The sequence below is a fragment of the Aspergillus luchuensis genome, chromosome 8, assembly GCF_016861625.1.
Source record: "Aspergillus luchuensis IFO 4308 DNA, chromosome 8, nearly complete sequence".
NCBI classification, from domain to species: domain Eukaryota; kingdom Fungi; phylum Ascomycota; class Eurotiomycetes; order Eurotiales; family Aspergillaceae; genus Aspergillus; species Aspergillus luchuensis.
This window is the reverse complement of record NC_054856.1, coordinates 2,474,119-2,499,652: the sequence shown is the minus strand read 5'-3', so window position 1 is coordinate 2,499,652 and position 25,534 is coordinate 2,474,119. Positions and strand designations below refer to the sequence as shown.

Below are 25,534 nucleotides of genomic sequence, written 5' to 3'. Positions count from 1 at the left end.
CAACATCACGGTCTCGCTGGAAATAGCGAATAGAATAGAGCTTCCCGTAGCTCTCAACCCAACAGCCCACCCAGATCTCGTTCCATGCCGTGAACACGGGCTTCCAAAGTGCGTTTCTTTCTCTCCAGCTCGCGGATCTCCGCCATCTCTCGCTCAAGGTCAGCATCCGTGACATCAGCCACCTCGGGCGGTGTAGAATCGACGCCATCATAGTCATCAAAGTCATCTCCGTAGGAGTGGCTCATCTTTTCCAGTTCTGCGGTGTTTCTGGCCACACGTGCCTCCAATTCGTTGATGGAACCCGAAATCAGCTCGTGACGATAACGTAGACTGGCAATTTTCTCATGTGCACCAGCGACAGGACTTTTGCAGGTAGTCAGTAATCGTAAGCATGACATGGCACTTGAGGAGGAAGGATGAGCGTACTAGACATTGCAGAGAATCTCTGCGCCCTGGAGTAAAACGTCGACATTGACTTCACCACGACCCCTACTGGATGTGCCAGCGGATCGCTTGATCTCCTCCATCATATCGGCCCCCAAGACCCTTGCGACAGCTGATTGACTCTTGTTATCTCTAGCGGAATAAATCCGGCTTGCCATGGACTCGCCCTCCGAATCCTGCGCAAACTGCGTGCCACGTCGGGTAGGACGTCGCTGGGAGCCGACGGATTTGACGGAGGGATCGGATTGAAAGAGAGCCCGTTCATGAGCTTCCGTATCTCGAATCAAGGAGGTGATATCGTGGGGGCCTAGCAGCGCGTTGGTGAAGATCCGCGGTTGGGGAAACCTGGGGCAGAAGCAATCAATGCCGGGTACGAAGCAAGGTGAGAGGGGGATGCATACGGTAGCTCCGCAATGGCATTAGAAGACAATGCGATCTGCTCTAGATGACTTTCAAGGAGCGACATTCTTCTTTTCTCTTTTCCGTGTTGCGGGGTGTGGGAATGGTGATCTTGTGCTTCAGTGAGTGAGTTTGTTATCGCTGCGGGTGGGGGATAGAAACAACAATCAATGACTAGACTAGCAAGCAACTAGTAAATACATTGACTGGTCAGAGCAACACGGGTAAACACGCCAAGCAGAGCTTCCCAGCTGTTTCTGCCTCAGGCGGTCTGAAACTGGCCGGGAATGAGGATTTGGTGGCAACGCAACCCCGAACAACTAACTGCCTGCGACCGAAATTCTCCAGCAATTCGGACCTTCTTCTTCTTTACCAGCAATCGGATTAAACCCCTTCCCACACGGCCATTGTCTCTTTTCCGAACCACCAACCAATTTCTCTTGCTACTCTTTCCAGACGTGACAGAAACCCGACAGCGCGTCACGCCGGTCTCACAGCTGACCGATTGCTCCGTTGGTAAGCTCGAACCCCCAACTGGCCCGACACTGACTAAGCTCCCTGTGCTGGTTCTCTCGCTGTCCATCCAGAGCCAGCCTTGACATCACATCACCACCTCATCAACCATCTGCTCCCAAACCTCAACCCAATCCCCCATCCTTCATCATCCCCCGCCCCGCATCTTGGTCCTTTTGGCTTCGCTCGCTGTGACTCTTGTCCTTTTCATTCCTGCATCCCCGGACTCTGGATAGTGGTCTTTCATCCAAAAACCCCCTTCCTGTGTCTCCGGTACCGCGGTCCCCAGTGCTCACCTGAGCTCCATAGCTGGAAAAAAGAGAAACAGACAAGAACCCCAACGAAAGATGCCGGCTGAAAGGCGCTCTCTGAGATCGAACAGCAAGTCAGATACCTCTTCATCTGCTAACGGTGAGAAGGGACGCTCCACTTCGCAGAGCTCTAGTTCCAACAAAGATAAGCCGGCGCCTACCCGCGCTGCTGCCAACAAGGCCAAAGCTGCCTCTACCACGAAAGGCGCCTCGTCGAATAATACTGCCAACTCCGGAATGGGTGAGCAGCGTGATCAGCCGCGTGCCAACGGGTCCGACCCGACGGAGAATGGCGTGAATGGCTCGGAAGATGTTGAGATGGGAGAGGATACGGCAGGTGGGCCTACATCCTCATTCAACGCCAGTCAAGACCGCAAGGGTGACGAGAAGATGACTGTTGTAGTGCCCCCTACCAAGGGATCCAGGTTATCCGGCGAGAAAGGAACGGATAAAGAAGGCGACGTCGCCATGGAGGGTGCTGAGGGCGAGGATGCCGAGCCTGAGGTTGATCCCAAGACCAAGGCCATCCAAGGTTGGTTCTATCTGTTCTGGCGTTTATCTGCCCAGCGCCCTGTACTAATGCTGCCATGCGTTTCATGTAGACATCAAGACCAACTTTACCCTCCTCGAACGAGCCGTTACCCACTTCGACCCCAGATTCACCCTCCGCGTCCTGCGCTCGATATCGTCCATGCGCAAACACATCACGGGTGATGTGCTAGCAGAAGTTATCGAGGAGACTTACTCATCGTCAAGTGTCACCGCTTCATTCTTGTTGAATGCTCTTGATCAAGCAGGTGCTCTGGGCGGTGCTCGGTCCAGCGCGAAGATGGAGATTGAGTCGGAGAAGACCAAGTCTGCTCCCAAGGAGACCCTGCCCGAGGTTGATATCTATATGTCTATCCTCGTCCAGATCTTCTTGTATGACAAGAAGGAGATTCAGCTGGGTGCCAAGTTTTCGACGAACCTGATTGAGCGTCTGCGGACGCTTAACCGCCGTACCCTTGACTCTCTGGCAGCTCGTGTCTACTTCTACTACTCTCTCTTCTATGAGCAGATCGCTCCCCTTCCCCCATCGCCTGCTGCCACTGTGACTAAGATCCGCCAGCCCTTGCTCGCTGCCCTGCGGACAGCAGTGCTTCGCAAGGATGTAGACACCCAAGCTACCGTGATGACGCTACTGCTGCGCAACTACCTATCTACGTCTCACATCTCACAGGCAGACCTTCTCATCTCGCACAACAAATTTCCCCCATCGGCGTCCAACAACCAGATCGCCCGGTACCTCTACTACCTGGGTCGCATCCGGGCCATTCAGTTGCAGTACACCGATGCCCATGGACACTTGATCGGTGCCACTCGCAAGTCGCCTTCCAGTCACAGTGCGCGCGGCTTCTACCAGGCTTCTCATAAACTGCTTGTTGTGGTGGAGCTTCTCATGGGTGACATCCCCGACCGGGCTATTTTCCGACAGCCCGCTCTTGAGCGCGCCATGCACCCCTACTTCCTCCTTGTTCAAGCTGTCAGTGTGGGTGACTTGGATGGGTTCCTCAACATTGTCAACACCCACAGTGCGACGTTCCGCAAGGATGGTACGTACACTCTTATCCTGCGTCTGCGCCAGAACGTTATCAAGACCGGCATTCGCATGATGTCCCTTTCCTACTCTCGCATCTCGCTCCGGGATATTTGCCTGCGTCTCGGACTGGACAGCGAGGAGTCTGCCGAGTACATTGTGGCCAAGGCTATCCGCGATGGTGTGATCGAGGCCAGCTTGGACCACGAACACGGATTCATGAAGAGCAAGGAAGTGGGAGACATCTATGCGACCCGGGAACCCGGAGAGGTGTTCCATGAGCGCATCAGAGCTTGCTTGAGTCTCCACGACGAAAGCGTCAAGGTAAGTTCCTACGAGGATATATCTTCTGCTCCATGCTCTACAGAGAGTTCTCAGCTAACTATTCTGTCATTAGGCCATGCGGTTCCCCATGAACCAACACCGCCTGGAGTTAAAGAGTGCGCAGGAGGCACGGGAGCGTGAGCGGGAGTTGGCCAAGGAGATCCAGGAAGGAGACATGGATGACGAGGATGCCGGCGGCGATTTCGATGCAATCTAGTGGGTGTGAAGTTATAAGCATACAGCAGCTTTTCGTTTGTAATCCTGTTATATCCCGTCCCGTTGGGGTTCAGAAACGGAGGGAAGCTTTTCAACAATGTGTTCTTATTTGCAGTGTCGTCGTTCGGGTGTGTATGAAGCAATGGGTAGGACTGAGCTTCGCCGGCGTGATCTCCCATGTCTCTTATATGTCATTGGACCGGCTCCTTTGTACTGTTGCACAGGTGGTTTCTGCTGTAGATGCTGTTCGGCCTGCCGAGTTTGTCTCTTGCGGGACGGAGGAGAAGCGTGACCTTGGGTTTCTGTTGTAATTTTCCATCATAATAGATCAGAAAACCCTTGCAGACATGATCATGTGAGCTGAATTGAAATAAATGCCTGTGATATTGTGTGTGTGTGTGTGCAATACTATTTAAATACTGTAGTAGAGTGTGGTGTGGTGGAAGACGTAGGGAAGATACAGGGAGAGAAACTAGATGCGGCAGGGACGGGCCCAGAGCCCCGACCCGGCCCGAGGCAACCTCCGTCTCGAAATCTTCGGCGGGTGTTAATTGCGCCTCATCCATCCATCCAGGCACTGGTGCGGCCCCGGACCTGGCCCGGCTTTCAATCATCCTCTTTCCCGGTATTATGATCTCAGCATCTTGTTTGACTCAATTCTAGCTACTTTCCTCACACATTCCCCGAGAATGAAAGCACGCACGGTGCCGGCATCCGGGCTGGTACTCTCGTCACGCGTCACGTCTTCCACGATAGTTTGCTGGCAATGCCTCCGGAATGAATTGGTTGCGAACCAATTCCAGCTCCAATCACGAAAATATCATCCCACAAAACGTAACAATGTATCGCCGCTCGGTGCCGCCGTCTCCGCAGCTCAGACCATCTTCAAAGGCCTACCCAAGGCACCTCCGGGCATCTCCGTCGACCCATTGCGGATGGTAGGAAAGGAACTCAAATTCTTGACGAAGAACCTCCGGCAGCTGCTCGGGTCCGGCCATCCTACACTGGACAAGGTGGCCAAATACTACACCCGCAGTGAGGGTAAACACATGCGGCCGCTTCTGGTGCTGCTGATGTCTCAGGCGACGGCGCTGTGTCCCCGGAAGACGGGCACGGACAACAATTCGGCAACAGTGAACGACCCAATCAGCTCGCCCTCAATTCTCGTCGATAAGAACCCGGACTTGGATGCGCTCTCATCCGGTAGTGCAGATGCGCCGTACGACTTTGCCGGCGACAAGGACATCCTGCCCACCCAGCGGCGGCTTGCTGAAATCACCGAATTGATTCACACTGCGTCTCTTCTGCACGACGACGTCATCGATAATGCCGAGTCCCGCCGTTCTTTAACGTCCGCCAACCTTCAATTCGGAAACAAGATGGCCGTTTTGGCGGGAGACTTCATGCTGGGTCGGGCCTCCGTCGCTCTCGCGCGGCTGAGGGACCCAGAGGTCATTGAGCTGATGTCGACTGTCATTACCAACCTCGTTGAGGGCGAGTTCATGCAGTTGAAGAACACGGCTGCGGATGAGAAGAACCCCGTTTTCACGGACGACACCCTTTCGTACTACCTGCAGAAGACATACCTGAAGACGGGTAGCTTGATCAGCAAGTCCTGCCGGTCGACTGCCGTGTTGGGTCACAGCGCCCCCGAGGTTGTCGAAGCATCCTACCAGTACGGACGTAACTTGGGACTGGCGTTCCAGCTTGTGGACGATATGCTGGACTATACCGTGACCGAGGCTGAATTGGGCAAGCCAGCTGGCGCGGACCTGGAGCTTGGTCTTGCTACGGCCCCGCTGCTCTTTGCCTGGAAGCAGTTCCCAGAGCTTGGCCCGTTGGTTGGCCGGAAGTTCAGCCAGCCCGGCGATGTTCAGAAGGTAATGCGACCCTGATTGTAGCAAACAAGCCTTGTACACTAACATTGATTGATCACTAGGCTCGTGAACTTGTCTTCAAGGCCGACGGTGTCGAACAGACCCGTATCCTGGCTCAGGAGTATGCGGATAAGGCTGTCGCTGCGATCTCCGACTTCCCCGACAGCGACGCCAAGGCTGGGTTGGCCCAGATGTGCGAGAAGACCATGAAGCGGAGAAAGTGAGACGTTTGAGCGATGATCCATCAGCGTTGCTTTGGGATTGGCGTTCATCTGAGTCTCCCCTTGTTGAAATTGGGCGCTACACAATGCCCCTGTACCACTACCTTCTCTGTATTATTGCGAGTCTGCTGGTGTAGACCTTCTGTATTATTGATAGAGAGCCTAGATCCATGGACTATTTATAACACAATTTCATTTTCGGTTGCATTGGTAATGGCATCTCTTTCAGTTTGATACTGATATTACAGAAATTTGAGCATGAGGTGTGATGGACACATGTAGATTGGCGAACGACTAACTAGGCTCACGTGGATGTACTTGCGCTTCCTTTCAATGTTAGGACCTACCGGAGAGTTTCTCCACCCACCTATCTCATGATTTATGCCGGCGGCCGAAGTAATCAGTCTCACCGAATGCGGAGATCTGCTTGTCTTTTTTTGCTTTTGATATATCTGGTGTCCACGAGGGGAATAGAAATATCACTCACGTTTATTGACCTCAGAGCCATCCTAGCTATTGCCAGGATTGGCCTCTTATACACGCTTCAAGTGTCTTCGCTAGTCGACAAATTGCACACGTAAAAGGCTCCATCTCCAGACTACTCTTGTCAGCTACTCGTGGCAAGCTACGCTGCTTCACGGTTACACGGCATCAAACAATTGAAGCATGACTTGAATAACCTACAAGTTTCGGTACTAACCTTCAACCTTGAAAAATCAATTGAACAGCAGCTGCGGGACGGTGTTCGTGAGGTGGTCTTCGTGCATTACTTTCCGAGAACAATATGTTTGCATTACAAGCGGAATTTCCAGAAAGTCACAAACGCCCTGACTTTCATCTACTGACACTCTGGTCCCCCAAGTACGAAGGTAAGCTATACATGTTGCACACAGAGTGAAATTTGCCAAATCATTAGTTGATATAGAATCCAAAAGACGGGAAACAATTGTAGACTGCATTGCGATGAGACCGCATGAACTACTTGCGCAAGCCAAATACGCTGACGCGTCAAGTATACAACTTTCTCTGAAAAGACAGAAATCAGCCGGTGCTTTCTCATTTAGAACAGCCGTGAGCTTGAGAATCTCCTCTCGAGTTTTCCCTTTCGTACTGTGAGGACTAAAGCTGGCAACTATGCTAAAGCTGACTATCTCTCGAAACCTGCACTGCATCACAGCTACATGAAACACTGTCTATTCACCACATAAGATCAATGTCGTGAAAGCCACGTCATTTTATTTATACTGCAGACGGTCTTATCAATTGACAATACGGCGGGACTGAGATTGTTTAAAGCAACAGAATTTAGTTGCACCGCACTAGCCTAACAATAACAAGCAGGGGAAGCTTCTCCGCCGCGTTGGCGCGCTGCCGAAACCCTAAATCTATAGCATCAATCAATGCAGGCGCAGGCGGCCCGGATATAGTGACCTGGTCTGGGAGTCAAATGCCATTTTGAACAGTGAACAGCTACCGAGCTTGCGAACGGCAATAAGACACAGTATATCATGGCTTGAGCTTGCGTGGCAGCTGCCAACCTTCCTGTTCTTCTCAGTGGTAATACAATCCTCTTGAAAAATAAGCCTGCGTTTTCTTCGCCGAAAGCAAACCAGCTTATATAGCTGCCAGGTACTTCGCTTCCGTGTATTTGACGTAACGGGATCATTCCCTCATTCCCATCGGGTCCGTGAAACCGTTATTCTGATATCGGGGCACGTTCTGCAATGAAGGCGCAATTAACACGCCTCCCAACGAAACCCGGAATTCCCAAAGCCCATTATCTGGAGCTTCAGCATAGTTACCACCATCTGAACAAGACTCTAATTAGTTAAGGCATCCTACAACATCAAGTTGAAGCGCTGTGCTTATTATCTAAGGTGACATGGAATGGTCCCGAGGACCTGGGCCATCCAAGGAATTGGCCGTCGGGCAAGAGATGGGCGACCCCCATCCCCATGTCGCTGTTCACTTTCCTAACTTCCATGAGCTCGGCTATAATGGCTCCCGCCCTGGATAAGGTTCAGTAGGATCTCCATTTTTCGTCCAGTACAATGGGCGTTATATCCCTTTCTGTTTACTTGCTGGGCGTGGCAATCGTTCCCTTGCTTACGGCGCCTTTGTCAGAGATATGTAGTAGAATGATAGTCCTTCAGGCTACTGATGTACTCTTTATCCCTGAGGGAAAGAAAGTGTGTTGGGGGGTAAAGGATTCTAAGGTCATACTGTCACCGAGCCAATGTAATGCATAGAACACTCATACTTTTTCATGCATCAAACCTGGCAATGTTTGCACCTCGAACCCACAGTCCCATTCTGGAGCTATGACTATTCCCGATGCATAGTCCTGGTAGGCAAACGCGCCAAACCACGCGTGAGACACAGCATACCAAACCCATGATCCAACCTTTGATATCGCTTCCACATCATCAGCTAAACATGCTTTGTATAGAAGCGGCTGCTCTGTTAGTACGCCAACTTCATCATATTTCTGTTCCTCCAGAAGCCCATACGCGCAGAGAACGGGCAAAATCGCGTGCGTCGCAATTGCTTCAACGACGATTGGCTCCACGAGCTGTCCAGTTGGCAGGTCTGGTAGTGTCTGATCATAGAATCTGGAAATGAATGCCTGCGTGATCTCTGCCACGATATTCGGATTCTTGCCATGTAGCCAATTGTCAGAAACATAGTTACGAACAGCATCTACAAGCTCGCAACATGCTTTGCTATTGGGGCCTTGCCTCGAGGGTTGTACCACGGTCAAGCTGGCCGCACCACTTAGCTGCTTGGAAGCTTCAATGTAGGAGCGTAGAGCATCGGTGAGGCGCTTTCTGTAATTGTGGCGTTCATCCACAATAGAGTACATGTAATTTGCGACGATAAGCCCGGGGTAGCGTATATCACCAGCCTGAGTAGCTGCGGCAACCTGGGCAGAGATCCGCCTGCATATGGCGCGTCTATTATGCGGTCCTAGGTCGTAGGAGAACACCCCCAGCTCATGCAGATCAACCTCCTGGCCCATATCAGTGATAGAATTCATGAAGACACCGTCAGCCAGGTCGATAATCCATGGGACGTAAATCGCATTGCGAAGGCCAGCAGTTGTTCCTGCTCCATGCTCGGTTACACCCACAAGCTCGACTAGTCTTAAAGTTGCATCGTCACCGAAGAATGTATATGCAGGTATATCACCGATCGACCTGACGGTGTCTGCAGTAAGTTTCTGGATGTGGCTTCTCCACAGGCTAATCTCGACGAACGCATGGTGGTAGTCAATAAGCGCCCCGTATTCGCGGCGCCCCGTATCATCGCGAAGTGGTGCCGCATAGTCGACCATCATGCGGTCAGAAAGCGAGTCGAGATGAACGTCGATTATGCTCGACATCGTTATGCCCAGAGCCAAAGAGTCGCTTACATAGCCACCAAAACATGCATTCACGCGCCAACCAACGAGTGTATTAACGGATGTACTAGCCGCTTCCCAAGCATCTTGACCCCCAAGATATGAGATGAATGGCTTCACAGAAGCGGGCTGCTTTGGGACTTTGTTGTTGATCTTAGCTGCGGCATCCGCAACGGGGTCCACCCCATGGTCACAGCGGCACCGTGCGAGAATTCGTCCCAGCTCAATCACGTTCGCCGCAGTGGCGCACCCAACATATGGGGCCTTCAGGGCGCTGATCATCGTTTCAGAGCGTTTGGCAGCGGCCTTCACGATATCCCCGCAATCTATGCAGATGCCATGGGTGCGGGCTGTAACCATTCCTTCCTCGAAAAGTATACCCGTTTGCTTTAGTCCATTATCAAGCCATTGGGGTACAAGTTTACCTGGAGTTGACTCTTCCATATTGCAACCGTCAACGAACCACCCGCGACTCTTCTTACAGGCGTCCAGTGTCTTAAGTGAGAGAATAAGGCTGGATAGAGTTGCTCCAGCCACACACACTGTACCGACTTCCGATCGCGGCCGAAGCTTGTGGGTAAAGGGCCCTGGCTGGTCCTTCGTTGATGTGATAATTGAATTTTTGACCCTGGTAGCCGGTACGGGGTTCGAGGGTATGTTTTTTGTACTAGTTGATGTTGGAAATCCACATTCAGAACAAACGCTAGGAAGCACACAACCACATGTGTACGTGACTGATAAGTTGCTCGTCATGACCTTCTTGTCCTGGCAATGGCCCGGAGGTGCTGAATTATATTCCATTTCCTCTTGTCGGTCGATCCGTGAGCTTTCTTCTTGAAAGATTATGTGAGAATATTCATGTAGCTGGCATAGGCTATAATAAACTGCTTTCCTTTATCTGAGGAGATGGTCCCAGTGATGTAGCTGGGATTAAGAGGATAAGCAACCCAGTGATATTACTTAATCAATCGGACTAAGAGCGCCTAGGCCCTTGCTATCAAACCACCTCCTCACATATAGTGTGACTACATGCCCTTAAAGTCTGTGCAGTTACGTGGCTCAACCAGCTACTACCAGAGTTGAAAAATTATCGACCCCAGCTCTGGTATCTCCGCCTGTCACATAAAATGGAGGATTCCTTACCGATAAGCTACTGATTCCTCAAGGATCTGTCTACCAATTTTGTAGAAATGGGCTAACTGTGTCACTTCTATAGTGTTTTATAATTTATCACATACATGGTGAATGGGCTTTCTACTCTGACAAGTTAGTAGAGCCTATGATGCTTACACTTTCTACTACTGTAAGCTGTGAGAGCCTGTAAGCTACTAATACTGACCACGTCTATTTCGAGCAGGGATTGAATACCGGTACCATCCAATAATGCAAAAGAAGTAAAGAATGCAAGAGACAAAGAATACTATACCGTGCCGTCTTTCCAATTCGGGAAAGAGCAGGTCCTGCCCACAGCAGGTCACATATAACGATATGAAATGATTCAGTACAGAGTCCTAGCACCTGAACAATAACACCACTATCCCACAGCTTGAACTCAATATCAGCAGATAACCTTATCCAAAAATCTCTTCAACTCTTCTGCCACAAACCCCGGATTTCCCAGTTGCACTACATGGCCAGCACCCTCAGCAACAAGTGGTCCCCTCCCTCTCTCTTCATCTGTAATACCCAGCAATCCCCGATGATACCTCTCCCAAAACGGCGTGACATACACTTCAAACACCCTTCCAGACACCTTCCCACCCGTCATCCTCACACTCTCCTCCGCAAATGTCTTCCCATCATGTCCAATGACCGTAACCCAAGGCCCCCTTCCAGCATCAGTCCCCACCAGCCTCGGTCCATCACTCCCAGGCAACAACTCCGCCAGATTCCGTCTCGACAAGCCCTCCTTACTCCCCACAGACGGATGAAAGACCTTCCCCGCAATAGCTCGCGCCATGGCCAGATCCTGAACGGAGATGCCATCCTCTCTCGGCGGTGGAACAAAGCCCGGTGCAGTAGGATCCGGAATCACAGACACGAAATCCGAGTTGGCGAGGATGCTGTCGAGCAGGAGGAGGGCGGACACAGTGCCTGGGTACGTTTGGGCGTAAAGACGGGCGAGAGCGCAGCCCAGGGAGTTGCCTACTAGGATTAGGTTTAGGTCTGAGGGGGTTGTTGATGTGTGGAGATGGAGTCTGGCAATCTGCTGGATGAGTTGGTGGAGGTCGTCCAGGGCAGAGAGGATGTCGTGCCCGTGACTTGGGTCTGTGGCATCCTGGTCGGCTGGATCCCTGGAGGGAGTCTGTCCTTGGCCGTAGCGGTCGTAGGTGAGGATGGCTGGGAGGTTGTGTGGGTGGGTGGATTGGAGGAGGTGGAGGATGGGGACCCACGAGGTTTGGGGGGCTGTGAGGCCGTTGAGGAAGATGAGTAGGGTTTTGTTGGAGAATTGAGAGGCCGGAGGGTAAAAGGTATAGCTTAGTTGGGCAGTGGGTTTGGTGGGGAGGGTTATGAAGCTGGATTCTGTAGTTGTTGTCATTGTGTCTTGGTGGTTGGTGGGATGTATATGGGGAGAGCTATGAATTATGAGATTCGAAGAAAAAAAAGAAGGATAACAGAATGGCTGGACTATAGAGAAAGATACTCAAAGAATTGAGTAGCTGAGAGAAAAATTGAGAGGAAGGTTGAGGTTTATATATCTGGCTGATGCCATTCAGCTACTGTATACTAGACGTGATATCTATACTAAGAGCGACAGAGGATGGCTCAGCCTGAGGCAGGGCCCGCCCGGAACGAGTGGGCCAATCAGGGTGCTTGTACGCGGGAAAGTATGACAGCCCTAAGGCTGAGCTGCTGGACAGCTTCACATCAGCTAATTGGTGGAGTTTCTTGATCTCGTATAAATTCTTTTGATCTTTTGAAGTAATAGTAAGGCTACTATTATTGCATTTGATCATACGAAACACTAGCAATTAATACGATGATCGAAGTACTGAGAGACTTCTAGGAAGTACGGAGTAGTACTGGTAAGACTGGGCCTCGGTAACATCCTGCAACACGATGTTACTTTGGCGCGCACTAGTACTTACCTAACGGTAATGATCATTTGGTTGGAAGGATGACTGCATTCCTCGGCTGATACCCGTCTTTCAAAGCATAGTTGGGTATATATGAGCCATAAATGTAACTTGATCAAGGATGTCCCTGATGACGCGATAAGCTCGTGTGCAAGAAACAGCCAGGATTAAGGTTCCGTGGAAACCAATTGCGTCTCTAATACCTAAGAGTTACGATTATGTTCGGAAAACAAACAAACAAAAAGTTAACTTAGCTTCGATAGCTGCATGTGAATCACACCTTTTATTTTGCTTTTCCTTCCTCCATCTTGCATGAGGCAAGTCAATCGTGTAGTAATAATTCTCCGTGATGAACTGGCAACTTCTTGTATGCTACAAAGTGGTATCTATCGAGTGCTGATAAGCTAAACCAACGATCTGCAGGCCCCGGGCGGATCACGGGACCATCAGGTGGTGAGGAACGCGGGGCAACGTTCTTCCCGGACCCACGGCATTCCGTCATGATCGATGGGAAAAGTAGTAGTACTGTAGTAGTAGTTCCCAAGTACTCCGCTGGTCACTAACGGGTGTGTTGCCTACCAGCTAGCGACCTTTTAGTGACTTGTGAAAGAACACCCGGAAACCGCGGAGTTCCAAGGACTTGTCTGCTGCCCCAACTAGGAAAGGTGCTACTGTCACTCTGCAACAATCCACCTCCAACTTACAACATCATCTAAACTTGGTTGTTCCCTTCCTTCATCTCCCCCTTGCCCTTCCTCCCTCCCTAATTTATCTCCTTCACCCATACTCTCCAGGTATACTATACACTTGTCCTTTCGCTTCCCCTTCTCCCCCACCCCTCTCTCCCTTTTATACATTCGAGCTGGTCCTCATTTATCTTCCCTTCCCCTCCAGGTTCGAACACCTTCGCTGCCTGCCGCCTGCCTGCCAGCCTGCCACTTGGTCTTTCGTTTTCTGAGCCTCATGATGATGGAGGTGCTGTTAACGCTGGCCATTTGAACGTCCGGCTCCCCACCCCAATGGGTTCCTACGCCAGCTTTCTCTTCATATACGTCCTCGGCGGACTTACCTTCCTCCCGCTAGTCCTGTCGCTGGTCGCTCTCTTCGTCTATCTGACCCTCCCGACTGCCGCTCCGTCCCCGCCGCTCTCCTCCGATCAGAAATCATGCCATCCCCAATCTTCTTCGACAACTCTGCGCCGTCCGACCGATGATCATTACAGTCTTAAGTCTGGAACGGATGAGTTGGCCGAGAAGTTTCATCGTACCCATGACTCCGATGTCGCCGCTGGTTATTTCGCCGTTTGTCGTGAATATGTCCCCGGTGGTGTTAATGGGCGACCGCCTGAGAGGACCACCCCGGCTGGGGAGGTGATCGCCGCGGAGAGTCCGAGCGTGTATCAGGCTATGTATAGGAGTTTGTTCGATCGGAAACAGGCTCCGACGATCGAGCCGGCTAAGAATACTCCCAAGAATGGGAAGCGGGCGCGTAATGTCTTCTATATTGTTCTTCGGTATTTTCGACCCTTCTCCGCCTCCGCTAGATTCCTCTTGTTCCGCGAGTAGGAAACACGGCTGATGCTAATGATCGACACAAATTAGACATGGCCATTTGATGCTCTACGATAATGCGAACCAGGTGGAAGTCCGATATGTTATTTCGCTTGCCCACCATGATGTCAGTATTCATGGTGGAGAGGGCCCGATCCCAGAAGGAGAACTGTGGCTAAAGAGAAACGCCATCTGCCTCTCGCGACGACTGGAGTCGCTGGGTGATCTTGGAGGACCTACGCCGCCTTTCTTCCTCTTCTCCGAAAACCTGTCCGAAAAGGAGGACTTCTATTTCGCCATGCTCCAGAATCAGGCTCGCATGTGGAACTCTCCAGATGCTCCTCCCAAGCATCAGACGTTTGATGTCAAACACATCGTCACCCTGGTTCAGCGCTTGCATTCGTCCGAGGAGCAACTGCAAACGCGATGGATCAACGCGGTGCTGGGCAGGTTGTTCCTTGCCATGTACAAGACACCCGAAATGGAGGAGTTCATTCGGAAGAAGGTCACCAAGAAGATCTCCCGCGTCAACAAGCCCAACTTCATCAGCAAGATTGGTCTCCAAAAAATTGACATGGGGGAAGGTGCGCCCTTTATCATCAACCCTAGGCTCAAGGACTTGACAGTCGACGGCAACTGTTGCGTAGAGACGGATGTCCAGTATACGGGCAACTTCCGCCTGGAGATCTCGGCAACCGTGCGTATCGACTTGGGCCAGCGCTTCAAGGCCAGGGAAGTCGACATCGTCCTGGCGGTTGTGCTGAAGAAGCTGGAGGGTCATTTGCTGATCCGCTTCAAGCCTCCTCCGAGCAACAGAATCTGGATATCCTTTGAATCCATGCCCGATATGGATATGGATATTGAACCAATTGTCAGCTCCAAGCAGATCACTTACGGCATAATTCTGCGTACCATTGAGAGTCGCATCCGGGAAACTGTTGCGGAGAGTCTGGTGCAGCCGTTTTGGGACGACATCCCCTTCATGGACACTGAATCACAGCGATTCCGCGGTGGTATCTGGGAGCGAGAGATACCGAAACCTGATACAAAAGCAGATATTCCCGATGAGTCCGGTGCTCAGGATCAGCCCTCAGGTAGCACCAAAGAGGAGTCGATTGAAGTACTGAAGATCAAGGACGATCGCACCATGAGCGCCCCTGCGCTTGCCGAATCTGGCAATGGCACCTTAAAAGCCCGCAAGAATTCCAAGGCCTCCATAGGAGATTTGGAGAATATCAGTCCAAGCGCTCTATCTTCTGCGGTGGACAAATTCGGCACATCGCCCCCACGGGTAATTCGGTCTCAGACCTTCTCTAATGCCGCCGATCCCGTCCTGACAGCTGACCATGGGAAGATGGACCGGGTTCTGTCCGAAACCAAGAGTGAAGAAAAGAGCTATGCGACCAGTGCTATGATCGAAATATCTAACCGGTCAGCTCCTGGATCGCCGGAAAAGACTCCTGCAAGCTCTCCTCCGGTTGCTAGTCATATGGTCCCGGATAGTGTATCCCAGAGTCGGGATCCGTCCATCATCGAATCATCTGGGAGCTTCGATGAGTCTGCAAGCGAGTTTCGTACCCGGCCGCCCTCTATTCACCGTGGAAGCGATTCATCGAACAACCTCCGGGGTATGGAGAGTGGTTCTACTGCATCCCTGGCGAGCAACAAGTCGCGACGTCGCAGCACACTCGAAACATTGACCCGGTCGATTACCTCTGCCACTCCCTCGGAGAGTAAATCCCCCGGCCCGCTAAATACGGCCACCTCCGTGGCCAAGAAGTGGGGATGGAACATGTTCGGCAGAGGCGAGTCTAGCTCCGCTCACGATATGTCTCGTCCTGCGGGCACTCCGGAGCAGCCGATAGGGCGTGGACACCCACTCCCACCCCCGGGGACTCCATTGCCGCGTCCTGACAAGGTGGGATATAAGAGGAACACCGTAGCGGTTCCCAAGCGTAAACCGGTGGCGTTGTCGAATGTTCCCGAGCAGAAGTCGGATAGGGAGAACAAGAGGCCTGTTCCCAAGCCACCTCTACCCAGACGGAAGCCAATCTATCAACCCCAGGCGGAGGGGGCTAGGTCGGATGAGTTACTTGTGGTCGAAGCTCCATACGATTCGGGACCAAACAGCCCTGTGGTGGACCTATCTCCTGAAGGAGCATCAGCAACTGAGTCGAACACCAAAGGCTACAGCTCATCAACGAAATTAGGAGAGTCGGCTGCCAGTCGCGATAGTGGGGATGGTGAAGGCGAGCTTGAGCCGGTAGAGCAAGGGCCTGCGGTTCCTGATTCGAAGCCCAGACTTGACACGGAGAAACATGGCATGGAAATACTCTCCGCTACGGACGGGATTATTCCATGAGGAAGAACACATTAGTGACATACAGCAGAAAGATACGGGGATCATAATAACGGAGTGATGTCGCATTTACCCTTGGCAATGCATAACGGAAGCTCTGCAGTGCAGGGCGGTCTCTACAGGAACGGGCGTTTTCAAATGGACAGGGAGGCGTGAACTGAATCCGATGCCGTGGTGCAGGATGATGGTTTCCTTGGCTTCTCACCCATGGTATACCCTCTCAGCTGGTTCTTGAGCGTGCTTGACAGTGTCTGGCGTCGATTGCGATCTGGTGTCAAACTCCCCATTCTAGTCGTATATTTATTTGGTTTTTGATTGCTTGATAGATGGATGGTTTCTTAGTAATTCAGAGCAGAACATTTTCTTCAATCATCTTTTATTGTAGGCAGTGGCAGTGGCAGTGGCAGTAGCAGTAGCCGTACAGTGTAGCCTGTTGGTGGCCAATTGGGCAGGGTTGAACTATTGGGCGACAAAATCGCTGCCTAGGTGAGATCCGGTGGATAGCGAACCCTTTCTTTTATTTGCAGTAGATCCAGAAGGGTGACGAGTCCCTGTGAGGAACGGGCGGCGGTGCCAAGAACCGGCCGCGGTGGCAGTTTCCCTTTCGGACGTCATCTCGCCTTTGCTTCTCTCTGCCTGTTGCTATTTCAGTCCACCTGCCTTTTATTCCCCTCACTCACTCTCTCCCTCTAGTTCTCTTGCTCCCTTTTTTTTTTCTGCTGTGACGGACCCTGCTGGACGATCGCGTGGGTGGCCATTGCTCTTTCCAATCCTTGCCCTGACCACTTATCGCACTTCTCCCTCCTCCCCTCTCCTTTCTTGAGGATAGCGCATTCCCCGTGCAACTAACTGGCTGATTGCGCTGTCCGCATTACGGGCCCACCGGCTCCCGCCGCATCTCTCCGTCTTCTGTTCCCCTGATCTAAGCCCATCCAGAGCTTCGCAACCATCACCATGAGTCGGTACGTGATATTTTTTGGAGGTGCCCGTGCGCTTGTTGTGCTTTTTGATGGAATTGCTGACATGATCCATTGGACTTCAGCACGGAGACTGATTTGGCGATTAACATTCGCAAAGCCACGAGCATCGGTAAGTCACAGCTGCAGTGCTCCCCTGATACTTACTAGTGACTGATCATATCGCAATCACAGAGGAAACCGCCCCGAAACGTACGAATTACCCCTCCCAAGCTTGTTGCTATATCGACGGAGCTCTCCTCCGGTCACACCCACCGATTAATCACTAATCCACACCCAGGGAAACATGTTCGGAGCTGCATCGTGTACACATGGGATCATAAATCATCCAGCGCCTTCTGGGCTGGCATGAAAGTGTATGCTTGCCTATTTGTGTCTTTAATCGCTTTCATGCATAAGCTGACTCTATCGCGTCTCCGTTTAGCCAACCTGTCCTTGCCGACGAAGTCCAGACGTTCAAGGCGCTCATCACGATACACAAGGTGCTTCAGGAAGGTCACCCGATCGTGGTCCGTGAAGCACAGCAGCATGTCAATTGGATCGATAGTCTAATGCGTGGTGTTGGTGGAGATGGTATCCGAGGTGCGTACAATCCCTATTGGGGGGAAGATGGAAGACAGCTGACGTGGAGCTGGGATAATAGGATACGGCCCCCTTATTCGCGAATACGTCTTCTACCTCGAGTCGAAGCTGGCGTTTCACCGGAACCATCCCGAATTCAACGGTTAGGACACCAATACGACGCCCCCCCCCCCCTCGCATGGATACTGATCGATTTAGGCCTGTTCGAATATGAAGAGTACATCAGCTTGAAGACAACTAATGACCCCAATGAAGGGTACGTCGGATATGCAGTTGAGATCCATGTGCATAGCTGACAACCGTCTAGGTATGAGGCAATTACAGATCTCATGACATTGCAAGATCAGATCGATGCTTTCCAGAAGTTGATCTTCTCTCATTTCCAATCCGGCACCAACAACGAATGTCGCATCTCCGCTTTGGTCCCTCTGGTACAGGAGAGCTACGGCATCTACAAGTTTATCACCAGCATGCTGAGGGCTATGCACACGAGTACGTCTGTTTCCCATGTGATGGTTCAATAATTACTGATATGGTCTGGTTTAGCAACGGGTGATACGGAAGCGCTTGAACCCCTCCGCGGTCGATACGACGCCCAGCACTACCGCCTCGTCCGCTTCTACTATGAATGTTCGAATCTGCGGTATCTTACTAGCCTGATCACTGTCCCCAAACTGCCACAGGATCCTCCAAACTTGCTGTCGGAAGACGACGAACGTCCCGCTTTGCCGAAGCGACCAGTCAAGGAACCCGAGCCCCAGCCGTCTCCCCCGCCCAAGATGACTGCAGCAGAGCCGGAGCCTATCAGCGATTTCTGGACCACCGAAGCCAAGCGTCAGCAAGAAGAGTATGAAGCCGAGCAACGCCGCTTGCAGCAGCAATGGGAGGATCAGCAGCGGCAACAACTTCTCGCGCAGCAGCAGGCTCAGCGCGACTTCGAGGAACAACAGCGCCTCCAGGCCGAGCAGCAGCGCCTCGCTCAGGAACAGCTTTTGCGCGATCAGTACCAGACACAGACCCAAGGTCGCTTGGCCGAGCTTGAGCAGGAGAACTTGAATGCCCGCGCCCAGTACGAGCGTGACCAGTTGATGCTGCAGCAGTACGACCGTCGAGTCAAGGACCTGGAGGAACAAATGAACCACTTGAACTCCAACCTGAACCTGCAGAATGCGTCGAAGGACGAGCAGATTCGGTCGCTGCAGGAGCAGGTTAACACGTGGCGGTCCAAGTACGAAGCCTTGGCCAAGCTTTACTCCCAACTCCGCCAGGAGCACCTCGACCTATTGCAGACGACGAAGAGCCTTAAGCTGAAGGCAGCATCGGCACAGGAGGCTATTGAGCGCCGTGAGAAGCTTGAGCGTGAGCTCAAGACCAAGAACCTGGAGCTGGCCGACATGATCCGCGAGCGAGACCGCGCACTGCACGACAGAGACCGTCTGACCGGAAACAACAAAGAAGAGCTGGAGAAGGTTAAGCGCGAGCTGCGCTTCGCCCTCGAGCGAGCTGAGAATGCGGAACGCTCCAAGGGCACGGAGATCTCGACACTGTTGTCGAAATACAACAGAGAAATGGCAGACTTGGAGGAAGCTCTCCGGGTACGATTGCCCTCCCGGGCTCAGTTACGAACATTGCTAATTTTGGACATAGAACAAGTCTCGTGCCTTAGAGGAAGTCTCCACCAAGACCTCGGAGCGTGCAGGCGACCACGACCTTGCCCTGCGCGAAAAGGACGAGGAAATCGAAGTGTACAAGTCGGGAATGGAGCAGGCTTTGATGGAATTGGAGGAGCTGAAATTGGTATGTGATCAGCGCGAAACGTATGGTGGTATGTCGAGCTAATGGATGGCGCAAATAGAGCCAAGGTGATGTCGACAACGCGCTGGACTCGCAGATTGACACTGTTCTGCACGGCACCGTCTCTAAGATCAACGATATCATCGATTCGGTTCTCCAGACGGGTGTCCAGCGTGTGGATGATGCTCTGTATGAGCTTGACTCCTCCATGCAGGCTGGTAACCAGAACGCCTCTCCGCCGTATGTGCTGTCGCAGATCGAGAAGGCTTCGGCCTCGGCCACCGAATTCTCTACGGCCTTCAACAACTTCATTGCGGACGGGCCCAACAGCACGCATGCGGAAATCATTCGGACTGTATCCATCTTCGCTGGCTCCGTCGCCGACGTGCTGAGCAACACCAAGGGATTGACGCGTTTCGCCAACGACGACAAGAGCGCGGATCAGCTGGTCAACGCAGCCCGCAAATCCGCCCAGGCGACAGTGCGGTTCTTCCGAGGCTTGCAGTCTTTCCGTCTTGAGGGACTTGAGGCGCTGCAGAAGACCGATGTTGTGATCAACAACAACCTCGAAGTGCAGAGGGACTTGCAGACTCTCTCGAAGCTGGTTGATGCATTCGCGCCGAAGAGTGCCAAGATTGCCACCAATGGCGATCTGGGCGACTTGGTTGACCAAGAACTTACCAGGGCGGCTGATGCTATCGATGCTGCAGCCCAGCGACTGGCCAAGCTTAAGAACAAGCCTCGTGATGGCTTCAGCACCTATGAGCTTCGGATCAACGATGTCATTCTGGCGGCTGCTATTGCAGTGACCAACGCCATCGCCGAACTCATCAAGGCGGCTACCGCGTCGCAGCAAGAGATTGTCCGGGAGGGTCGTGGTAGCTCTTCGCGGACGGCTTTCTACAAGAAGAACAACCGCTGGACCGAGGGTCTGATTTCAGCAGCCAAGGCAGTCGCCAGCTCGACCAACACCTTGATTGAGACCGCCGATGGTGTCATTTCGGGTCGCAATTCCCCTGAGCAATTGATTGTCGCTTCCAACGATGTGGCGGCCAGTACGGCGCAGCTGGTGGCAGCCAGCCGTGTCAAGGCTACCTTCATGAGCAAGTCGCAGGATCGTCTCGAGACTGCTAGCAAGGCTGTTGGTGCGGCCTGCCGGGCCTTGGTGCGCCAGGTGCAGGATATCATCAAGGAGAAGAACCAGGACGATTCCGAAGCGGTGGATTACTCGAAGCTCAGCTCCCACGAGTTCAAGGTGCGGGAGATGGAGCAACAGGTACGTCCAACAATCCGATCTTTTTATCGATTAATGCTAATGACTTCTTCAGGTCGAGATCCTCCAACTGGAGAACAACCTCTCTCGGGCTCGTCAACGCCTGGGAGAGATGCGGAAGATTTCTTATCAAGAGGACTAAGTGGCTGCCAGCATGTTGGTCATGGTTTAGTGGATGGAAGCAGACTGGGAGATCTGGCTCTTCTGGCTTTGCTGCAATTCTATTCGGGTTGTGTTTTCTGTGACATTGCTTGTTTGTTGGATATACCAAGAGTAGCAGCCATGCGTGTGTTTGGGCGATTATGCTCCGAGCTATCGTTGTACTGTATATAATCAGACCGCAAGGATTCCTCAGTTACTGTATTCCCATCTTTTAGCTTCACAGCGTATTTTACCCGATTTCGTTACTACTGGGGTCCACTCATATCATAAATCATTCAATTCATACTACCATGATAATCAAAACCTAAACACACGACAAACCCCCAACACCCAAATGAACAACCAAATACCTCCTGAGAACCACTCTCAACACCAAGCATACCATCTCCTCCTCGACCCCCCAATCCCACAACTCGACCTCCCAGACGACGACGACGATGACCCCTCCCTTTCTCTATCCCCCCTCTCCCTCATCCATTCCCAAAACGCCCTCCCCGTCTCATCCACCAACCCAACCCCACCACCCAACACCCCCTCCTGACGCGCCGACACAACCTTCCACCACCCATCCGTATCTCTCGTTATCCCCGCTCCGCTGAGCACCCAGTCCCGCGCTTGCTGGGCGAGTCCGTTCTCGAGTTGGAATGTGCGGAGGGTGGAGAGTGCAGATTGTATCTTGGAGGTGGTGATGGGGGCGCGGAGATTTGTGTGTAGGGTTAGGAGGGAGGGGAGGTGCGAGTGGGATTGGGATTGGGGTTTGAGTTGCGGGTGGAAGTGCAGGTGGGTGTGTTGGTTGTAGAGGCTGAGGAGGGTGCCGAGGGTGAGGGCGTCTTCGATGGCTGTGGATGTTGTTTGGAAGAGGTAGGGTGGGATTGTTTGGGTGGGGAGGTGGGTTAGGAGGGACTGTGGAGGGGTGTTCTGGGTTGGGGTTTGGTGGTGATGGTTGTGGGTGTGGTAGGAGAGGGTGGTGGGTGTGAGGGTGAGGATGGTTTGGAGGCTGTATTCGTTTATTGTTAGTTAGGTTCTGGTCTGGGGTAGAGGGGCCAGGGGAGAGGGTTGACCAACCGGGTGTCCCAGCCTGTGCATATTTCCTGGGCGGTTGGGGTGGTGCTGGGATTGCTGTCAGTGTTGGTATGGTCTATGTTCAAGATGAATGTTTGGCCGTGTCGGATGGGATAGAAGACGGCGTGTTGGTTGGGTCCGAGCCAGACGGTGGTGCTGTGGCGGCCTTGCCAGAGTTCATCGATTTTAGGGTTGTTGAGGGCTTCGAGGTGTTTTCGTGAGATAGTTGTTTGGTAGATGGTTTCTGTGTCGTTTGGTGTGCTTGGTGAGGGGGATTCGTTGGTTATGTTGTCTGGTATCGTGGGTTAGAAGGGGTTTGTGTAGAACGAGTAGAGTGATTACCGTCTGCTTTGATCACAACATCTCCTTGTAGTCTCTCTCCGTCTTCCAGGATTACTTCTGCAGTCGCACTGTTTACTTCTCGCACTGCGGCAGGTCGGATCTCAGTACCCAATTTCCGTGCCCTGTCTCGGAGGATCTGGAGCAGATCTGTGCGATGGATTGATCTCCATACAGTCAGCACATCTCTAGTACCTGAACGAAAGAGCATGAGTATAGCTTACATCCATGGCCCTCCATATACTCGACACGTCTCCTCCCCGCATGGCATTGATCTAATCACTCCACCGTCGGCATATCGTCGGAAATCAATTGTCTGGAGGATATCACCCTTCTCGAGTACTGCATCGAGCAAACCCAATCGGCGGAGGAGATGTGTTCCGTTAGGAGGAATCTGGACGCCCGGGGGAGTCTAAAGTAAGAATATCTGGGTAAGCTGGTCTATCTTTGATAATTGGTGGTCGGGCGCATTTGGAGATAGGAGGTTCGTGGTACCTCAGTATCTTGACCAGACTCGAGCACGATCACGTCCAGATTGTCGCGACGACAAGTAATTGCGCACACAAGGGCTGAAACGTCCCCTCCTATGATAATGACTTTCATGGTGTCTTGATCCGCGCTCTCAGCTTTTCTGTTTCCCAGGCGGATACTACAGTAAACAGCAGGTGGGTTGCTGAATATATTGGGTGGGAAAACCGGCGTCAGTTGCACAGAATCCCTCGAATAGCCCTGGGAGCCATTGTGCTATTTAACCTTTGCCAATGGTTGTGTATCCATCCATTTCTTTTTCCTACGGAGCGTCTATTCGGCCTCGGGCGTGACCGGATCACAGGGCAGTGGCCGCTTCTGCAGGGAGCCAAAGCAAACTTGACCCATTTCTGTCAGCCGTGCAGCTGGCCTGGGCCTCAGCCTTGGGAACTGGGCTGTCGTGGTGGAGTACTATTGGGTAGCATGATTACTTTGTTTGGATGCACACGCCACGGAACCAGTGCTTTTTCTTTGTGTCGTCACTTTCTGCATTCTCGGTGATGCGGGGTAGAAAATATCCTAGAAGGCATTCCATTATTGCAATGGCTCCAGCCACCGCTTTTCGTCAGAGCCGAGTGGTTTGGGCATAACTTCGCAGCCGATCTCAACCCCTTCAATGTTCGCAGCGTGACGAATGGCGGTCATTTCCCCAAACCCCGTGCTCCGGGTTTCGAAATACTCGGTCGGAACATTTTGGGGGCGAGTATAATCTGGTGATCCTTGAAATCCTGTTTTCCCTTCGTATTGGCCTAATGAGCGCAGGTATTTCATCACCCCTGCTAGCGAGACATCCACCTGCCAGGATCCCCCTTCCGTTGCTTGCTTGTACAGCGCGGCCATGATCCCGGACGCGAGGAAGAAGCCACCGGCATGATCGAGCGCCTGACAGGGAAGTGGACGTGCGGCTTCCCCAGCACCGAAGTGCTCGGCCTCCGAAACGTTCATGCCGGAGCAGGTTTGAACCAGGGAGTCAAAGCCTCGACGCGCTGACCAGGGGCCATCGGGGCCGTATGCAGACATGTTTGCGTAGATGATACCACGATTGGGACGTCTATTCATGATCGACTCTGGCGAGAGTCCACGGGCAGCTAGACTGCCCGGTCTATACCCCTGGATGAAGACATCTGTATCGTCGAGCAAAGCGAAGAACTCCTCTGTGTCTTGCTCGTCTTGCAGATCGAATTGGACGGTTCTCTTTCCGCGGCCGAATTCCCGATCGAGTCCTGGCAGGTCGGGTAGATGAGGACTTGTCACCCAAAGCACATCGGCACCGTGTGCGGCCAGTGTCTTCCCACACAACGGGGCCGCAATGACCCGCGAGAGTTCAAGAACACGGAGCCCCCGCAGGCATTTATCGGCATGTGGGCCGATCCGGGCGGGAAGACCAGCCGGGGCGTCGCCGATTTTGCGAAGCAGGATGGGAAAGTCTGCGATGGCTTTGGCTTGCGGCAACACATCCCATTGTTCGTAACTGCGGAGAGCAGTAATGGCCAGCTTGGCATCAACGGCAGTGGTTTCGAGGTCCACGGAGCGCCATGCCGAGATCTTGGAAGCTACATCGTCTCTGGTTGCGGTTGGAGAGCAGCCAAGAAGGGATTTTGTTCCCTCACGGTGGTTGGGGAACGAATCATGAACGCGGACGTAGCCGTCAGATGATCGATAAAGACCGCCAATGAGCCCCCAATCTGAAGAGGGAGGCTGGCCGTTCAGAGTGTACAGGCGTGCGGAGTTGAACTCAATACAGGCATGATCATAGGGGACGGTAACTTTGGGAGGGGCGATGTTATTCCTGAGGCTATGGATTTGAGATGCCAGCAGAGCAGAGAGGGCAATTGAGGCTTGGGCGATATGGCCGATTTTGAAGGAGGAGGGAAAGCCGGGATTGGGAGGTTCGCTGATACAGAGAGAGTCTAGAGTGTCTGGGGGAAGACGGAAACCCTGCCAAAGATACGTGATGGTATCGCGAGATGTAAATGTAGACCTGACTTTGAAAGACATGGTGGATAATGTATGATGCCAAGTAGGTTGCAATGATGGGTTTATATGCTGCTGAACTTGAGTAGATAATGATCGGGTGGAGACACGGATGGAAGAGTGAGTCACTCGGCTACCTTGAAGCCGTCTAAATTAAGACAATCATCAGCCTTCATTCCAATTGTTGGGAAGTCTTAAAAAATTCTTCAATGGGGAGTTCCTCCATACCTAAGTGTTTATTGATCTCGCCGAAGTGGAGGGGAACCCCGATTGAAGGTCAAGGGAGTATTCGCTCGAACGGAAAGCAAAGTAACATGTGATCCTATCCAAAAGAATATCTCGAGAGCCACCTCAGATAGAAGATTACTGCCCCACTGGTATCTCTGGATCAATACTATCGTGATAGTGGTATCACTGAGGAGGAAGAGGAAGAGGAAAAAGAAGATATGGAAAAGATGCGGCGATAAGTCCGGCTTATCAGGCACGCGTGCGGGGTAGCCCCGATACTATATCATCCATATATTCCATCCAACTTCACAACATCCACTTTACCCTACACTACTCCGTATCTCTAAC

The 25,534-nt window shown here is 52.3% G+C and overlaps 9 protein-coding genes across 9 annotated transcripts; 4 read left to right on the top strand and 5 right to left on the bottom strand.

The window, feature by feature from the left end:
* Window positions 1-53: 53 nt before the first annotated feature.
* AKAW2_80895S (uncharacterized protein) lies at window positions 54-910 on the bottom strand (the record flags this gene model as incomplete). The annotated part of the gene is made up of 3 exons (XM_041681966.1): window positions 54-363; window positions 427-789; window positions 846-910. 3 exons carry the CDS (start codon window positions 908-910, stop codon window positions 54-56), a joined length of 738 nt encoding a protein of 245 aa, XP_041548856.1.
* A 793-nt stretch (window positions 911-1,703) lies between these two features.
* Window positions 1,704-3,784, top strand: RPN3 (proteasome regulatory particle lid subunit RPN3; the record flags this gene model as incomplete). Its single annotated transcript, XM_041681965.1, has 4 exons — window positions 1,704-2,004; window positions 2,071-2,199; window positions 2,270-3,567; window positions 3,641-3,784. 4 exons carry the CDS (start codon window positions 1,704-1,706, stop codon window positions 3,782-3,784), a joined length of 1,872 nt encoding a protein of 623 aa, XP_041548855.1.
* Window positions 3,785-4,472: 688 nt separating this feature from the next.
* Window positions 4,473-5,884, top strand: COQ1 (trans-hexaprenyltranstransferase; the record flags this gene model as incomplete). The annotated part of the gene is made up of 2 exons (XM_041681964.1): window positions 4,473-5,663; window positions 5,723-5,884. 2 exons carry the CDS (start codon window positions 4,473-4,475, stop codon window positions 5,882-5,884), a joined length of 1,353 nt encoding a protein of 450 aa, XP_041548854.1.
* Window positions 5,885-8,135: 2,251 nt separating this feature from the next.
* Window positions 8,136-10,082, bottom strand: AKAW2_80892S (uncharacterized protein; the record flags this gene model as incomplete). The annotated part of the gene is made up of 1 exon (XM_041681963.1): window positions 8,136-10,082. The coding sequence occupies one exon, from the start codon at window positions 10,080-10,082 to the stop codon at window positions 8,136-8,138; it is 1,947 nt and encodes a 648-aa protein (XP_041548853.1).
* A 757-nt stretch (window positions 10,083-10,839) lies between these two features.
* Window positions 10,840-11,820, bottom strand: AKAW2_80891S (alpha/beta fold hydrolase; the record flags this gene model as incomplete). The annotated part of the gene is made up of 1 exon (XM_041681962.1): window positions 10,840-11,820. The coding sequence occupies one exon, from the start codon at window positions 11,818-11,820 to the stop codon at window positions 10,840-10,842; it is 981 nt and encodes a 326-aa protein (XP_041548852.1).
* Window positions 11,821-13,377: 1,557 nt separating this feature from the next.
* Window positions 13,378-16,270, top strand: AKAW2_80890A (uncharacterized protein; the record flags this gene model as incomplete). Its single annotated transcript, XM_041681961.1, has 2 exons — window positions 13,378-13,871; window positions 13,960-16,270. 2 exons carry the CDS (start codon window positions 13,378-13,380, stop codon window positions 16,268-16,270), a joined length of 2,805 nt encoding a protein of 934 aa, XP_041548851.1.
* Window positions 16,271-17,221: 951 nt separating this feature from the next.
* SLA2 (putative cytoskeleton assembly control protein Sla2) lies at window positions 17,222-21,035 on the top strand (the record flags this gene model as incomplete). The annotated part of the gene is made up of 12 exons (XM_041681960.1): window positions 17,222-17,229; window positions 17,310-17,356; window positions 17,419-17,436; window positions 17,525-17,600; window positions 17,669-17,826; window positions 17,888-17,968; window positions 18,025-18,082; window positions 18,134-18,318; window positions 18,373-19,421; window positions 19,474-19,623; window positions 19,682-20,896; window positions 20,949-21,035. The coding sequence occupies 12 exons, from the start codon at window positions 17,222-17,224 to the stop codon at window positions 21,033-21,035; spliced, it is 3,132 nt and encodes a 1,043-aa protein (XP_041548850.1).
* Window positions 21,036-21,421: 386 nt separating this feature from the next.
* On the bottom strand, window positions 21,422-23,059 carry AKAW2_80888S (FAD-dependent oxidoreductase; the record flags this gene model as incomplete). The annotated part of the gene is made up of 5 exons (XM_041681959.1): window positions 21,422-22,052; window positions 22,121-22,409; window positions 22,460-22,623; window positions 22,681-22,868; window positions 22,952-23,059. 5 exons carry the CDS (start codon window positions 23,057-23,059, stop codon window positions 21,422-21,424), a joined length of 1,380 nt encoding a protein of 459 aa, XP_041548849.1.
* A 459-nt stretch (window positions 23,060-23,518) lies between these two features.
* AKAW2_80887S (uncharacterized protein) lies at window positions 23,519-24,982 on the bottom strand (the record flags this gene model as incomplete). Its single annotated transcript, XM_041681958.1, has 1 exon — window positions 23,519-24,982. One exon carries the CDS (start codon window positions 24,980-24,982, stop codon window positions 23,519-23,521), a length of 1,464 nt encoding a protein of 487 aa, XP_041548848.1.
* Between the last annotated feature and the right edge of the window lie 552 nt (window positions 24,983-25,534).